Genomic DNA, 16,151 nt, shown 5'->3' with positions numbered 1-16,151 from the left:
AATTCGAGTGCTTTCCCCTTCAGCCCTTGTTATATACACAGTCCCATGACTATTAAAACAGGGCAGCACTTGACATTTACTGTTTGATGCTTCTTGGCATTGTCCGTTTGATGCTATTGATGCTCGGTGATGCCCGGATGTATGGGATGCTATGTCTATGCTTTGGGACTGATTTGGAGTAGATTTGGGCATCCTTTGAGCTTCATTTAATAGTAAATATGCTGTTATAATACAGTGGACTGAAGCTCATTTACTTGATGTATGCATTGGTTCTTAGATATACAGGGTACTTACTGGAGGTTTGAATGATCATACCAATGTATTTGGAGATTGTCAAATGCTTCTTTTCGGTTTTGGAATGCTTTTGAGCTTGGATTAGGTTCCGACTTGGTCATCCTTCACTGGCATTTGGCTTTAGTTGGCATGCTTTGGACCGGTTTATGTCTATTGTCACTGCTTGACATTTAGGCTTCTTGCATTTATGCTTTGGTCAAATATGGATGCCACTTGGTTTGCCCATGCTTGACAGTTACTTGGAGTTTCGTCTTCAAATGTATTTGAGCATTTTGGACCTACTGGGCATTACATTTGGTTGTCAATTACATGCTCTTTGAATGCTTTCAGGCTTATGCTTTACGGGACTGAGGTAGCTTGGGATTTATGCTCCGGATGTACCCTACTGGGATTTTGCATGTCTGATGCTATGTATTCGATGTATTAGAGCGTTGCTTGCTCTCTTTGCATCTGACTTTACTTCTAGTGGGAGCCTCTTGGTATATTTGGATGTACATAGAGTCTTATTTACACTTAAGCTTGAGCTTGTAGGACAATTACATGCATTTGCTCTCTTGAGAGCTTTATGTCTACAATTAGTCTGTAGTGGGCTGATTTGATACACCTATTGGGATAGGCACCTATCTCTGTCACAGGTTTGTCAGTTTTGTATGCATCTTGGATGGTTATGCATTGAGCTTCTTGCTCTATCATTTGTGCTTGCGCTTGGTCTCTTCTCTTACCTCGAGACCCATTACATGCATGACTTCTAGAACTATGAAATGTCTCTTGCCTGGCAGGTTATTGGTTTGACAATTCTCGGTACCTTCTTGCCCCTTGACACTCAGTGTTAGATGTATCTTGCTACCTGGCAATTGCAGTGACATATGTATTAGTGATTGCTTCATTTTGGGACAATTTTACATACTGCTATCATTTATTACAGCAAGCTGAAATCTGTCGATTTTGAGCACCTCTATAAGGGTAATGCTTACTATTTGATATTATCTTGGTCATATTTGATGGACAGGTGCTTCTCTTGGTGATATCCACTCTTTCAGTCAGTTTTAGCAGTGGTTTTAGTGCATTTTCTGCTAATTACAGCAACTTGCAATTTTGCTTTTTTTCTTTGATTTGGAACAGTATGGCTGGTCATCTAAAAGACACAGCTCTCTTTAACATTGCCAAGTTGGATGGTACCAACTATGGATATTGGAAGTTCCAAATATGGCAAGTTTTGGTGTAGAAGTTACAGATTAAACCCTTGCGTTTCAAGGGTGTTAAACTCAAGGATATGGATGATGATGTTTGGATTGAAGTTGATGAGCTATGCAAGTCTACCATTATTGTGTCACTCTTAGAAGAGGTCAATTATAATGGTGTTGAAGATGAGAATCAAAGTGCATGGGATTTATGGGAGAAGATTCAAGAGCTCTATGCGCAGTAGAGTCTTGCGTCACAGATGTATTGGTTGAAGCAGTTAATGGACCTTCGCATGAAGAAAGGGACCTCCCTATCATCTCATTTCAGTCAGTTTCATGCTATCATGAAGAGTCTGTTGTCATAGGATATTGAGTTCAAAGACAACTTGCACCTGTTGTTTCTGCTTGGCACCTTGCTTGAATCATGGGATGTTTTCCGTACTACCATATGCACGAACAAGCTTGATGGGCTGAAAATCAAAGATGTTGAGAGTGCTTTATTGACTGAGAAAATCAATAGGAGAAACAATGATGCTTCCCGCTCTTTACATGCATTGACCATTAGAGGTGGCAGACATAGCATGCATGATAATGATCATAAGGGAAGGGACTCTCAAAAGTCCAGGTTCAAGTCATGTGGTCATAGTAAGTCCTGTGGACGGAAGTCTGATCTTACATATCATTATTGTGGGAAAGCAGGACATATTGGGCCGCAATGCCATAAGATGCGCGATGATAAGCGCAAGGAAAAGGGAAAAGAGAAAGTGCAAGAAAAGTCTTCTAAGCACAGTATTGTACCTGCAAAGTCCAGTGTGAAGATAGAAGAGGTTAATGTCATGCAAGCCACTGATTCAAATGACGATTACATGCTTGTAGCTTCTTCATGCGATGCCTTACAGGCTTCTGAGATACATTTTATGTATGCACAGTGCTAGCTCTCTGGATTCGGGTGCATCATTTCATGTGACGCTGTAGAGATTGGTTTCATACCTATCGTACCATCTCTGGTTCTATGTGTCTTGGTGATGACAGGTCTCTTGACATTGTGGGCATTGGAGATATTAGACTACAGTTTCCTTCTGGCAGTTCTTTTGTTTTACATGATGTACGCCATGTACATGCATTGACTCATAGCTTTATGTCAGCTGGACAACTTGATGATGCAGGGTATTTTGTGTCTTTTGGAGACTCTGTATGGAAGATTACTCGTGGGGCAGGCTTGTGCTTGCAAGAGGTGCCAAGTCTGGCCGCCTCTATCCCTTACTTGTATCTAGAGCTACCTTAGATCATATTTTGTCTGTGGGTTCTATTCCCCATGTATCCCTTTGGCATGCTCGTTTGGGGCATATGTCCGTTAAAGGAATGAAAATGCTCTGTGCTTTGCAGTATGTTCCGCCTTTTGACTCTTTTCGCATTTTGATTCTTGTGATCATTGTTTGTATGGCAGGCAGACTAGAAATACACATAAAAATTTTGGTAAGAAATGCATGGGTGAGCCCTTGGCTCTTGTGCACTCAGATGTATGTGGGCCCATGCCCTGTTAGTCACTCGATGGGGCAAAGTACTTTGTTACTTTCATAGATGATTACTCATGTAAGGTTTGGTCTTATCCCATAAAGAGAAAATCTGATGTCTTAAACACATTTCAGCGTTGGCTTGCATTGGCAGAGAACCAGTCTGGGAAAAGGCTAAAATGCCTAAGGTCAGATAATGGGGGTGAGTATGTATCACATGCTTTTGAGCAATTTTGTGATGAGTGGGGTATTAAGTATTAGTTTACCGCCCCTTACACCCCTCCCCAAAATGGTATGGCTAAACGCATAAATAGGACCATTCAAGAAAGGGTCCGTAGCATGCTTAGCCAGACTGGCTTACCACAACGCTTTTGGACTGAGGCAGTTACTACTGCAGTGCATCTCATTAACAGGTTGCCTAGCAGTGGCATCGACTTTCAAGTTGCAGAGGAGGTATGGGCAGGCAAGCCCCCCTCTTATGATCATTTGCGTGTCTTTGGATGTGAGGCATTCTGCCATGTGCCCAAGGACAAACACAATAAGCCAGATCCTAAAAGTGTCAAATGCATATTCATTGGCTATGGAGATGTAGAAGAGATGGGTTACCGTCTATGGGATTCGCAGGTGTGGAAAGTGATCCACAGCCATGATGTCATCTTTCATGAGGAAAAAATGCATATGTAGCCAGAGAAAGTGGTTGAGGTACATAGAGTTAACTTTCAGAAGGAGCCACCTACTTCTGTTCAGCCTGCTCCATGACCAGCTAGACAGCGTGCAGCATCACATGATGCTCATGGCCTAGATGTTAGACATGATGTCGGTCAGGCAGCAGAGCATGGGTTGAGGCGCTCTACTAGAGATAGACGTCCTCCTAACCATTTTGCGCCCTCTATGAATTATGTACTAGTTACAGATGCAAGAGAGCCTCTCACTTATGAGGAGGCTATGCACAGGGGTGACTGTTACTCTTGGGAGAGGGCTATGCAGTCTGAGGTTGACTCATAGCATAAGAATCAAACTTTGGATTTGGTTTCCTTGCCTTAGGATAAGAAGTCTTTGCCATGCAAGTGGGTGTACAAGCTGAAAAGTACCCCTGGACACCCCAAACCGGCATACAAGGCTCGATTGGTTGCTAAGGATTTTAAGCAGGAGCATGATGTTGACTTTGATGAAGTCTTTTCTCCTATGGTTAAGATGACCACCCTATGCTTAGTCTTGGCCTTGGTTATACAACTTGACTTGGACTTGTACCAGATGGATGTCAAGACGACTTTTTTACATAGGGACTTGCACGATGAGATTTATATGGAGCAGCCTAAGGGCTTTGTAGACCCTGGCAGGGAACACCTAGTGTGCAAGCTAAAGAAGATTCCATATGGCTTGAAACATGCACCTAAGGAATGGTACCATAAGTTTGATGCATTCATGCACAGGACTACAGTCGCAGTGCTATGGATCCGTACTTGTACACGAAGAAAGCCCGTGACAGTTCTTTACTGATTTTGGTACTCTATGTGGATGACATGCTTTTAGCAGGGATAGCTCACGAGGAGCTAGATGCTCTTAAGGCTCAGCTCAAGAAGAGCTTTGAGATGAAAGATCTGAGACAGGCCTCTCATATACTTGGTATGTGCATTACGTGCGATAGATCTCAGGGACTACTCTATCTGTCATCATAGAGGGAGTACATTCATAAAGTCCTTGAGTGCTTCAACATGCAGGATGTTAAGCCTATTGGCTGTCCATTACCTTCTCATGTGAAGGTTTCACAGGTCGATTGTTCGCAGACAGATGAGCAGAGGGCTGAGATGGCCAAGATTTCCTATGCATCAGCCATGGGCAGTCTTATATATGCCATGATAGCCACCCGTCCAAATATAGCTTTTGCAGTTGGGGTTGTGGCACGTTATATGCCTACTCTTGGCAAGAAACATTGGGATGCTGTGAAGGATATCATGACGTACCTAAAGGGTATAGCATATATGTGTCTTTGCTATGGCAGCCAGGATATAGGAGTCATGGGGTACACTGACTCCGATTATGCAGGACATGCAGATAGTAGGAAGTCCACTTCTAGCTATGTGTTCACTTATGCTCGAGGGGCATATTGCAAGGAGGCTATTTGGTTAGATCGTTTGATTGCAAACCTTGGTATGACAGATGCTGTGCCTACACTATATTCGGATTCTATGAGTGTTATTCAGTTGGCCAAGAATCCGTCGGTCTTCCATGTGAAGATGAAACATATTGAGGTGAGGTATCACTTCATTCATGAGGTCATTGAGGACAGGTCTGTTGATCTTGTTAAGATTCCAACAGAGCAAAATCCTGTAAACTTGCTCATGAAGAGCCTCGCTACCGAGTGCTTTGCCTTCCTCAGGAGATTGATGGGCATTGAATGAGATGACGTCTTTTTCCTCATCCTATTGTACATGTGTACATGTTGTACTGTCTTTTCTTTTTTCTCTCTCACTGGGGCATTTTCGCTTTTAAGTGGGAGGTTGTTGGGGGTAAAGGTGCCTCCATCTAGCTGCTCGTGTATTACTACACTGACAGTACTCGCCACTGCACACTGCATGTGGCGGGCGCCCGTCACAGTCACTTATTCTTTATTCTTTTAGTGACAGTTTGAATAGAAGGCCCGACCACACATTGTGGTTGTTGGAGTTCCCACTTTGAGTTTCACACTCTCTCTTTCTCTTGCTCTCCATCCGCCATAGCTCTCACCGCTAAGCTTCTTCCTCCTGTGTTCCACTTCCCTTTCAGATTCTTATACATACATGGAAGTCTTATTCACAGGGCCCACCTTTTCTATGCGAGAGGTAGGAGACACTAGACTGACTCACGAATACACAACACTAGGTGGTTTTGAGAGGATATGCTCACAAGTGCAATTCCAAGAACCCCGCACCAAGCTATGGCTCTTCGATACATTGGTCACATCCACACTACTTTATGGAGTATAGATATGGGGGCCCAGTCTTGACCACTGTAGCAAATCAGGGCGCACTTATGATGAATGGAGGTCAATGGAGAAACCCCTAGTGTCCATGTTATCCAGGATGATCATATGTAAGGCCTCAGTGCCACATGAGATCATCAAAGCCGAGCTAGCAGCTATATCAATTGTGGTAGAGGCCCTCACCTAATCGGTTGCATACATACATAGCCTATGGACTTAGCCAGACACAAATATGCATGGTTGGCCCTTGAGTCCTCCAAGTAGCTTACCAGAGAGGGTTATACTTCATGTTGGTATGTACAGATGTCGACTTGGTTTGAGTTGCATGGCTTTAGCATGGACAAGTTACCCCCCTTCCAATACTCCCTTGATGCACCATCTCTTGATCTGAGCAGGTTAGAGATTCACAAGATCATCGGAATGGATCTTACTCAATTGGATATTAGGCGGACATGGTTGATGCCAGGGCAGGAGCTAGGGACAAAGATGGCTTTCTACCGCGAGCATTTCCTTCATACTACAAATGATGGATTTATTGTTCGCCCGAGATACATGGACACCCACCTTTTCCATGGGATCAGATGTACTATTGGCCAGTTGCGCACCTCCTCTCATCAACTAGAGATTGAGACTTGCAGATATAGATCCACCCCACCAAAGGAGCGCATATGCCAGATATGCCAATTAGAACTAGAGACAGAGGAGCATTATATTTGCCCGCTGCCTAGTGTATTATGAGGTCTGTGGTCATTTCCACTATCTCTTTAGAGACGGATTTGGACCACTATCCAGAGTCATGGATTTTACTGATCATCAGCGATGCCTTGGCCTCTTTCTTCTTGAGATATAACAGCTTCGTGACATACGTCTCAGGAGTGCAGCTGCTCTCCAGGACACCGAGGTCCTTCACAAAGGCAGCTCACAGACTTCTTTGCAAAGGAGACTCATAAGACTTCAATACAGTTACAACTACAGTCCACATGAAAGCCTCTCTCACCGTCACAGTCCACACACAGACAAGGAGTACTGATTGATTGAGCCGTTCAGTTTAGCCAATCCAGACGTCCTAGGCTTCGACATAGACACTGACGACACCTTCATAGGCAGATACAGGGGATTATTGCTCGAGCTAGAGCTAGGCCCTCCATACCCACATGAGATTGTACCATTTGGAGCTCATTGTTACTAGATAGAGCTCTATGTTTTACACATAGCCATAGTTAGTTTCCGTTCTTATTTTGCTTTGTACTACATATTTTGCCCAGACAGTTTGTACCATCATATACATGATTGTAACTCATGGTTTCATAGGTCATTTTGGCCTTTTGTAGACGTTAATATATCATTTCATTTCTCCCTGCTTTTATTCTCTCTCCCCCCTCTTCTCTCTTTTCTTGCTTTCTCCTATTTTTTCCATTTTTTTTCTTCTTCTCTCTTTAAATTTTTTTCTTTTCTCTATAATTCTCTCTCTTCTTATTCTTTTCTCTCTCATTTTCTTCTTTCAATCTCTCTCCCCCCTCTCTCCTCTCTTTTCCTTTTTTCTTTTCCTCTCTCTCTCTTTCTCTCTCTTAAATTTTATATTTCTCATCTCTATAATAATTATCTTTCTCTCTGTTCCCCCTCTCTTCTTCTTTCTTTTTTGCTCTTTAAACATTTCTATTGGTTTCTCTCCCTCGCTCCCTCCCCCCCTTCTCTCTCTCTCTCTCTCTCTCTTTTCTTTTTTGCTCTTTAAACATTTCTATTGGTTTCTCTCCCTCCCTCCCCCCCCCTCTCTCTCTCTCTCTCTCTCTCTCTCTCTCCCCCTTATTTTTCCTTTCCTCTCTTTCTTGTTCAAGTTTTTTTCTCTTGCTCTCTTTTCTCTCTCTATATATTTTCTTCTCTCTCTATTTTTCTATTTTCTCTCTTTTCCTTTCTCTCCCCCTATTTTCTCTCTCTTGCAAATTATATATTTCCTCTATGTCTTTCTTCCTAAGTAAAAAACTATATAAAAATGGTTTAATTTAAAAAAGACTATTCTCTTTTCTCTTTTCCCCCTCTCTCTTCTATCCTTCTCCTTCTTCTTCTTCTTTTATGTCTCTCTCAAAGTGTGCGAAAAACTATGTAAAAAGACATTAAATTAATTTTTGTGAGAGAGAGAGAGAGAGAGAGAGAGAGAGAGAGAGAGAGAGAGAGAGAGAGAACCTAAGCTCTACACATGAGAGGGGGAAGAGAAAATGAAACATTGCAAGTGAGAAAGAGGGGATGGAAAAGGAGGAGATTTTAATTAAAAAAAGGTTTGAAAAAGAAGTAGATTTGAGAAACCTTCTAAAAGTTCGGAGCTTTCTAAACCTACAACGAAAATAATGTAATAGTAAAACTTATCACACGGAGATTACTTTTTCAAATGCAAAGGCCTGCCCTTATTCCGCTGGGGCGGTTTCCCTTGAAATGGCCTAGTCGTGAGGACTGCCCGGTGCGTCCCTGGAAGGAAAAGGTTTGGAAGGAAAAGGTTTCAGGTAATAATGACACAAGAGTGAATGGCAAGCATCTTGGTTGGCCAGCGAGCTTCCCCAAATGATCGCCCCGCTTTCAGCTCGTACTGCTCTCTCTGCCTTCCATCGCCATAGCTCATTTGTCTACCTGCATAAAAACAGGCCTAACGCACGCTACCTTCACATGGACTCGGTTCCTTCTTCCGCTGCCAGAGCCTCTTCAAGCACAACAAGTATGTTGTCGTCGAAGAACTTCACAGTTTTTAGCTCCTTCTGATTGTTTGCGTTCCTCAGCCACTGTTCGGAAACATGCAGGCTTCCGCTCGAAGAAGAAGCTGCAGTATGGAAGGACTCACGTGATTCCACCGAAAGGAGAGCACCGGGCTACTGTCGTTTGGCTACATGGCCTTGGAGACGTTGGTGGCAGGTACATGTGGTGGGATGATGGAGCAAAGATCAGATTTGTGACACGAGAGAGAGAGAGAGAGAGAGAGAGAGAGAGAGAGAGTGTGTGTGTGTGTGTGTGTGTGTGTGTGTGGGGGGGGGGGGGGGGGGATGGAGGGAGAGAGAACATAAGGGACTGACTGAGGGGGCTGATGCAAAGATATGCTAGGCCTTTGAGTGAGAAAGCATAGAATGTATGGACGTGACTAAAACAAAATAACTTACACCAAAGTAAGAAAACAAAAAATTAAGGTAGAAGAGAATTTGATAAAACAGAATAAATGCTAAATGCACACAAAGCTCCAAGGTAGATTAGATGACTCTTGTGGGAGTGGGTTGAGGGAGGTGTTGGAGCGCGATGCTTCGTGGAAAACTCTTGAAGCTCAAAATCGAGATTGATATGTCGAGTGTGATCTCATGTTGCATAGCGGTTAATGAGATGAGTCCAATGCTTAGATGCAAGGGAAAAATACTATAATTGAGAGTGGAACTCAGAAAGTAACCTTTGCATTAACTCAATATTGGCTGTGGCATTGCGGCTCTCCATTGATGGATGTGATCAGGGTGAGCCAAATCGAGGGTCTAGCATAGGCTTGGTACCAACGTCGAGGTCTCAAAGTCCGTGAGATTCAAGTACTTTTTGCATTAAGTTCGACCAAGTGGTGAAATTTGAACCATTAAAAGGAGTCTTATCTGTGAAGGTATTTTTGGCCATTGCAACAAGAGTGGTAGTGCTAGGAGATGGAAAAGGTGTGTAATGGGGGTAGGGTGAATAGGGGGGGATAGGGTGGGGAATCGGAGTATCCTAGAGTGCTCACACTATGTATCCGAGAAGTATACACAGTGGCTCCAAAGGTGGGTATGGGTGGATTGGGTATGGGTATGGTAATTGCGTAAGGAGCCTAAGGTGGAGGGATAGGGACACAGGGAATAGTAGATGGAAATTCTTGTATAGAAGTGATCCAAGGAATGTGTGACGATAGTTTAAAGGCAGAGAACGGATATCGTTGTATTGAAAAGATCGTGTGGGGGACTTTGTGAGTGTTCGGGGGTAGTGAGGGGGATGTCTATCATAACCGATCCAAAGTGGAAGAATGTAGTAAAGTGGGGATATGTGGAAGGTACAGTGTTAAAGAGCGGTATTCTCCCTAACGATGCATCGACTATTGTGGAAGCACTAGACTGTGCTTGAGAGACTAGACTATATGCAAGATTCTTTACAATAATTCTGATTTCAAGATAATCCCACGTAGGGACATAAGGTATAATGATAACTTAACAAGATATAGAAAATCCCATAACTTGGAACCATAGATGTAGACAATAAGACTCGATAGGATATGAAGGATTCCACAACCCAGGACCGTAGATATGGATACAAGTTATTAGAATTACAAGATTTTCCTCGACAGGGATGAACAAGATACAAGACAGTACTAGACAAGATCTTGTACAATGAGATTATAAGAAGGTGATAAGACAACATGAGTATAATGAAAGACAAGACAATACTAGATACTATAACTAGACAAGAACTAGAACTGGAACTCAAAGTTACTTACTTAGAGGTCTCAATTCCTTGAGCTCCTAAGATTGGCATTAGCAAGATTGAGGAGCTCTATAGCAAGTCTCTCCTTTTATAGGTGTTGGAGAGCGGCTAAAGATATTCTAAAATGTTCCATGATGACATCATCGATGATGCATGTGATGACATGGCATATCTTTTCGAAGGTTCTATGATGACATGGCAAGGGTGGTTTCGAATGGTTGGCACAAGGATGCCCTATTAAAGGTGCGTTTGCATGGGGTGTGGATTCATATGGCATGAGTAAGAGTTAATCCATACACTTGATCATTACATGTCCGTCACATCACCCTCTCCTCTAATGACGAGTTCCACGAGGAGCGGCTTGGTGGTTTGGTCCAAGTTTTGTTGGATTTCTCTTGTGAAACGAGAGGTGCTCTTTGGAGATATTATGTAGGTTTCCAAGTGCGATCATTAGTGTCATATCCTTTCTAGTGAACAAGGTATTCCAATCGACCTTAGGAGGTCCTTGAGTCTAAGATATGTTCAACCCCAAATTCTTCATGATCTTCAATCTAGACATGTGGTGGGGGATTAGATCTCCTCCCTCTAGTGGTGAGCTATGGTATGGCTCAAGCAAGAAAACATAGAAGACTGGTGGATCTTCATGGTGCTGGGGAGTTCTCTTCATAATCAATGCCATGCTTTTGTCGAAACCCTTGCACTACAAGGCGAGCGTTGTACTTGTCTAAAGTCCCATCAGCTTTTAGCTTAGTCCTAAAAATCCACTTTGTTCGGATGACTTTCTTGTGGCTCGGACGATCTTCCAATGTCCAAGTCTCATTTCGGTCAATACTCTTGAGCTCCTTCTCCATGGTCGCTCGCCATTGAGGGTGCTGAAGAGCCTTTTGCCATGTATCCGGCTCAGAATGCGCTATGTAATCAGCTGTAAATAGCGACGCAAATGATGCTTGAGAAGCAAGCTGGTCAGATCTTCTAGGTTCCTCCGTAGTGAAATTTGGTGGTAGGATCCCCGAATCCCGCAAGGTCTGCTGGTACCAGCGAGGTAACAGGTCGCGCGAAGGGGGCCTAAGAACTAAAGAATCCGCGAGAAGTTTAGGAGCGAAAAGTAGACTAGGCTCAGTAGGCACGATCTCCAATGATGTGGAAGAAGGAATCGGATCGGAATCCGGTGCAGAATATTGCACAATATCCCTCTCGTCAAAGATGGCATCCCGCCTAACTATCACCTTGTTTGTTTGAGGATTGAACAAACGATAGGCTTTCGCCTTAGAGGAATATCCCACAAAAATAAGATCAGCTCGGGGAGTGAGCTTTCCTGCCTTGTCATTAGGCGTGTGTGTGCATGCATGACACTCGAAGACTCTAAAGTGGGAAATAAGAAGTCGAGAGCCAAATAATGCCTCATACAAGGTCTTCTGAGGAAGAGCTCAGTCGAGCATCGGTTAAGGATGTATACCGAAGTATTAACAGCCTCGACCCAAAGGTGCTCAAAGGCATGATATACATTATCCAGTGTAGCCAGATCTAGACCCTTATCAGTGCCAAAACTGACGCAACCTTGTGCCTAAATCTTGACCGAGGAGTTGTTTTCTATGCGGATCTGCTCAGCTGCAGGGGCTTGAGTATGAAAGATGTCCTCTATAGGAGTCATGTGATGTGTAGCTCCACTGTCCACGATCCAAACAGGAGATGAAGTGCTTGGCTGTGTTGAGTGGGCCTCTGTGGTAACCTTGTCAAGAGGCAACTCACAAATATGGACGAGACTCGCATTTGATGTCTCTATGGAGATGATGTGGGCCTCTGTAGACCAGTCAGACAAGCCCTCTAGAGTTGAGAACGTTGTCGACTGAGATGGCTGTGTGTGGTGGCAGTGTGAGTCTGACCTGTAAATTGCCCCTTGCCATCACCTTGCCTCCCTTGCAGGGGGTTGCCCGACTGAGGGGCGGGGGTCTGAGACTTAGGTTTTGGTGCTGTGTACCTTGCCTTTGATTGACACTCGTCATCAAAATGGCCACAGCCTTTTGACAACGTTGACAATACCTATTCTTTTTAGGTACATTCTACCACCCAGGTTTGAGATATTGGGATGCTCCTTATGATTCCCCGGATTGATTTTGCTTTTGATTTTGATTTTGATTTTGAGTGGAGGTTTGGTTTTGTTTTCCCTTCCCTTGTTGCCCTTTCTAAGAATGAGCAACAAGAGCCCCTGCTAAAGAAGAATTCATATGAAATTGATCGAACAATCGTGCGTAATGCAACAGCTGATACTCAAATTCATAGAATGTAGGTATGGTAGGTTTTGAAAGTATACCTTCCACAAAATTGAAGTATTTCCTAGGGAGTTTGTTTAGGAACAATGTGACCTGATCATCAGAGGACCCAGGAGTCCCCGTAGTGGAGAATTCAGCTCGGAGACGCCGAAACTCAGCCAACTTGACTTTCAAGTCATCCCAGTCAGTGATTTTGAAAAGCTGAAGCTCATGGTCAAGATTAATACGACGGGTCCTATCCCGAGTCGCATAGCGATCGGTCAAGTGTGCCCATCGCTCTGGCGCTAAGTCAAATGCTGAAGCTGAGAATGAAACTCAGGCATCAAGTCGTGCATGAGCTCGACAATAGTGGAGGCATTCCTAGCCTTCCATGAGCGGACAACCTCACATGGAATAAGTGTGGGATCGGGTTGGGGTTCCAACCCCTGTACAAGATCCCATAGGTTCTGGGAGTCAAGACATGTCTCATCAAGTTCGACCAAGTAGTAAAGTCTGACCCGCTAAAATGAGTCTTGTCATTGAATGCATGCTTGGCAGAAGACGAGCTAGAACCATGAGGTGTCGAGTAGGTAGAGTAAGATGGATGTGGGGAATAAGATTGTGAAGGGTAAGATGGTGGAGGTAGATGTGTCCGATAAGAAGAAGGAGAGGGAAAAGATGGGTAGGCAGAAATAGGTTGTGAGTGTCCAATGAGTGCCGATTGAGGCGGAGGCAGTGGAACATGAATGTTTTCATAAGGTGCCGGTGTATGTGAAGGCACTGGGACACAGAAGCCTTGTCCAAAGTGAGGCTGGGGTATAATAGTATGACTAGAAGGCCCACCAGGGAAAGCCATGGAGGCAAACTGTGGAGTCAACTCATCCACACTCGGGAGAGACTGGGGGGGGTACCCAAGCTGCAACGATCTCGAAAGTGTGTGTGAAGTAGGTGGAACACCACCCGACAGAGGTAAGGATGAGGTCCTAAAGGATGTGCCTATGTTTCCATAACCCCCTAGTGTGATGTGCGGTGCGATATAAGATGTCTGAAATGGAAAAGTGAATGAAAGTGGAGAAGCAACGGATGAATGTGGTGGGATGGGTGGGTTTTGAAAATGAGGTGTTTGTTCATTTTTATCATTTAATGATTGGAAATGAAAATGTGAAGATGATGTACCATGCAATGAAGAAAAAGGAACACCAAATTCATTCTGATTTTGTGAAGTAGACTGAAAAGAAGGAAGGTTAGAAGAAGAGGTACCTGGCTTTTTCTTATAATCCCCACGACGTGTGTTAACATACAAGAATTGGTCCTCAAGAGGACCTTTTCCGTAGTCAACAGACTATACTCTTTCTTCCACGTGATCTTTACCAGAATATTGCAAAGCAGAAGAAGAGAAAGAAGAAGGCACAAAAGATGAATCTAACGTACCTTGTATTGGAGTGGATGGAAGTGGATGAAATGAATGAACATACTCCGGGTCTTGTTTTCCAATAGGGGGGCTCATCCCTGATAGAGATCTCAACGGCCCTACAACATCATCAGACTTATACGCAAAATCTGAAGAGAAATTCATGCATACCTTCATTTAGGAGATTTTCTTGAAGGGCAATCCGTCGGTCGATCTCCTTCATCTTCATTCGTCGATAAGCTGTGATTAGTTTGAATTCTTCATTGGACAGCTTGCCTAGCTTTTCTTTCATGTAATTAGAAGTGTCTTCCACGATGTCAGAACGTTGTGGAGCAAGCTGATCGGCCTACTCTCGCTCGGTTCTCAGCATAGTTGGTTTTGGAGACTGAATCGGTGTTGTTGTGTTCAAAGTCATTTGAACCTACTGTTGTTCTTGCTTCTCGTGAAGAGCTTTCAGATAAAAGGCCTAGGTTTCTCAGAGAGTACTAGGCTTTGATACCATGTTAAGAAATACCCTAACACAGAAATATAAACAGAAACCGTACGACAAAGCACAGACTGATAAAAGAACACAGTTAGGGTTAGGGTAACTCAGAGACAATGAACACAGTGAATGAATGAAGTGATATAACTACTAAATAATATGATGCTCATGCAGCAAATACACTATGCAGTGAATGAATACTGAACCTCGAACTCTTGTATCTCAAGGATCAGGGCAGGGGCAATGAGCTGGAGAGTGTGTCGTACTCCGAATGGATCCCGAATCGCAGCAAGGCAGCCTCCGGATGTCGAACACCAGCAAATGCTGCAGTGAGAAGCTGGATTTGATGCAGATAGCAGTGAGGAGAGAGAAAGACTAAAAACGCAGGCAGCAGGTGAGAGAAAGACTAAAAACGCAGGTAGGACAACTTGTAGGAGAGAGAAAGACTAAAAACGTAGGCAGCAGGTGAGAAATAATTAAAACACAGGCAAGACAGCCTGCAGGAGAGAGAAAGACTAAAAAAGTAGGCAGCAGGTTAGAGAAAGACTAAAAACGCAGGCATGACAGCCTGCAGGAGAGAGAAAGACTGAAAACGTAGGCAACAGGACTGTGATGACGTGGCAGGGTGTACGGCAGCAGGTTTGCACAGGAACAGTAGTCGCCTGATTGAAATCAGCTCCAAACTGCGTGAAGAGGGCTGGAAATCAGGTGCCAACTGATGGAGACAGCAATGGACAGCTTCGGCTAAGATGTTTTCCGCGAACGGGGTGTGGGCAGCACGTTGAAACACCTGAAATCTGCAAAAATGAGATTGAGGGAAGAGTGGAGGGCTGGTTGCCAATTTATAGAAAATTAGGGTTCTAGATCCTCTTCCACTTAACTCTCTCGATCCGCTCCCCATTTTAGGGTTTTGGCTAAAATAAGCCTAAAATAAGCATGTTTTGGGGTTGTTTAAGTGACTAAGTGAATTTCTTAGCACAATAGATGATACCATGTGAGAGGTTGTAGCAGAAGAGGAACACTCCAGCAAGAAGAGACAATGAGGACAATAAAGAGAGTACTCAACTTAATACTATATCAAAGCTGAGTACAATGATCAACCCCTCCACGTGCTACAATGTGTAGCTACAATGAGGGTGCTAGAAGTGAGAAGGTAAGAATAGCAATATATCGCATGGGTGTACGAGTCTATGTAGTCAATTACATTTCTATTTTTATACCATAGTATTTTGTAGCTGACCGACCCATGTTTTTGGGTGTTTCTTTTGCTGGCCAATTAGTCATCCTATCTAACAATTTTTTGGCCTATTTATAGACTATCCTTCTCCATCTGTCAAAAAGTCATTAAATAGATGTCCTTCACCACAATTGCTTCCAAGTGGACAAAGGGAGACTTTGCACATTGCCGGTGACTCAATACCTAAGTCTTTGTATTGTTCTTGAGCCTTGGTTATGGATTTCATTTTCCAAGTATATTCTCTTTGAGTTTTGGTGTTCTTGCAGTGTTCTTCTTTGTTCTTCATGTTCCTACAATTTATTACAATAATGTCTCTTTGCTTCTCTTGTTGCATACTTTTCTGATAATGACCAAC

At 43.5% G+C, this 16,151-nt stretch overlaps 1 protein-coding gene across 2 annotated transcripts in view; it reads left to right on the top strand.

Moving 5' to 3' along the window:
* Nucleotides 1–8,405: 8,405 nt before the first annotated feature.
* Nucleotides 8,406–16,151, top strand: part of LOC148013277 (alpha/beta-Hydrolases superfamily protein) — a 61,643-nt gene continuing 53,897 nt past the window's right edge. Inside the window, exons 1-2 of one of the 2 annotated variants that reach the window (XM_087668281.1) lie at nucleotides 8,406–8,655; nucleotides 8,738–8,849. In XM_087668281.1, coding sequence (XP_087524407.1) covers nucleotides 8,505–8,655; nucleotides 8,738–8,849 — 263 coding nt within the window. In that variant the 5' untranslated portion in view covers nucleotides 8,406–8,504. The remainder of the gene's footprint in view (nucleotides 8,656–8,737; nucleotides 8,850–16,151) is intronic. The other variant, XM_087668280.1, reaches the window with a different exon arrangement.

This window comes from Lygodium microphyllum, chromosome 26 (assembly GCF_053477565.2).
Source record: "Lygodium microphyllum isolate KBCC chromosome 26, Lygodium_microphyllum_v1.1.10, whole genome shotgun sequence".
Lineage (NCBI taxonomy): Eukaryota > Viridiplantae > Streptophyta > Polypodiopsida > Schizaeales > Lygodiaceae > Lygodium > Lygodium microphyllum.
Note: the sequence above shows the minus strand (reverse complement) of the source record. Positions and strands in the feature narration are given on the sequence as shown.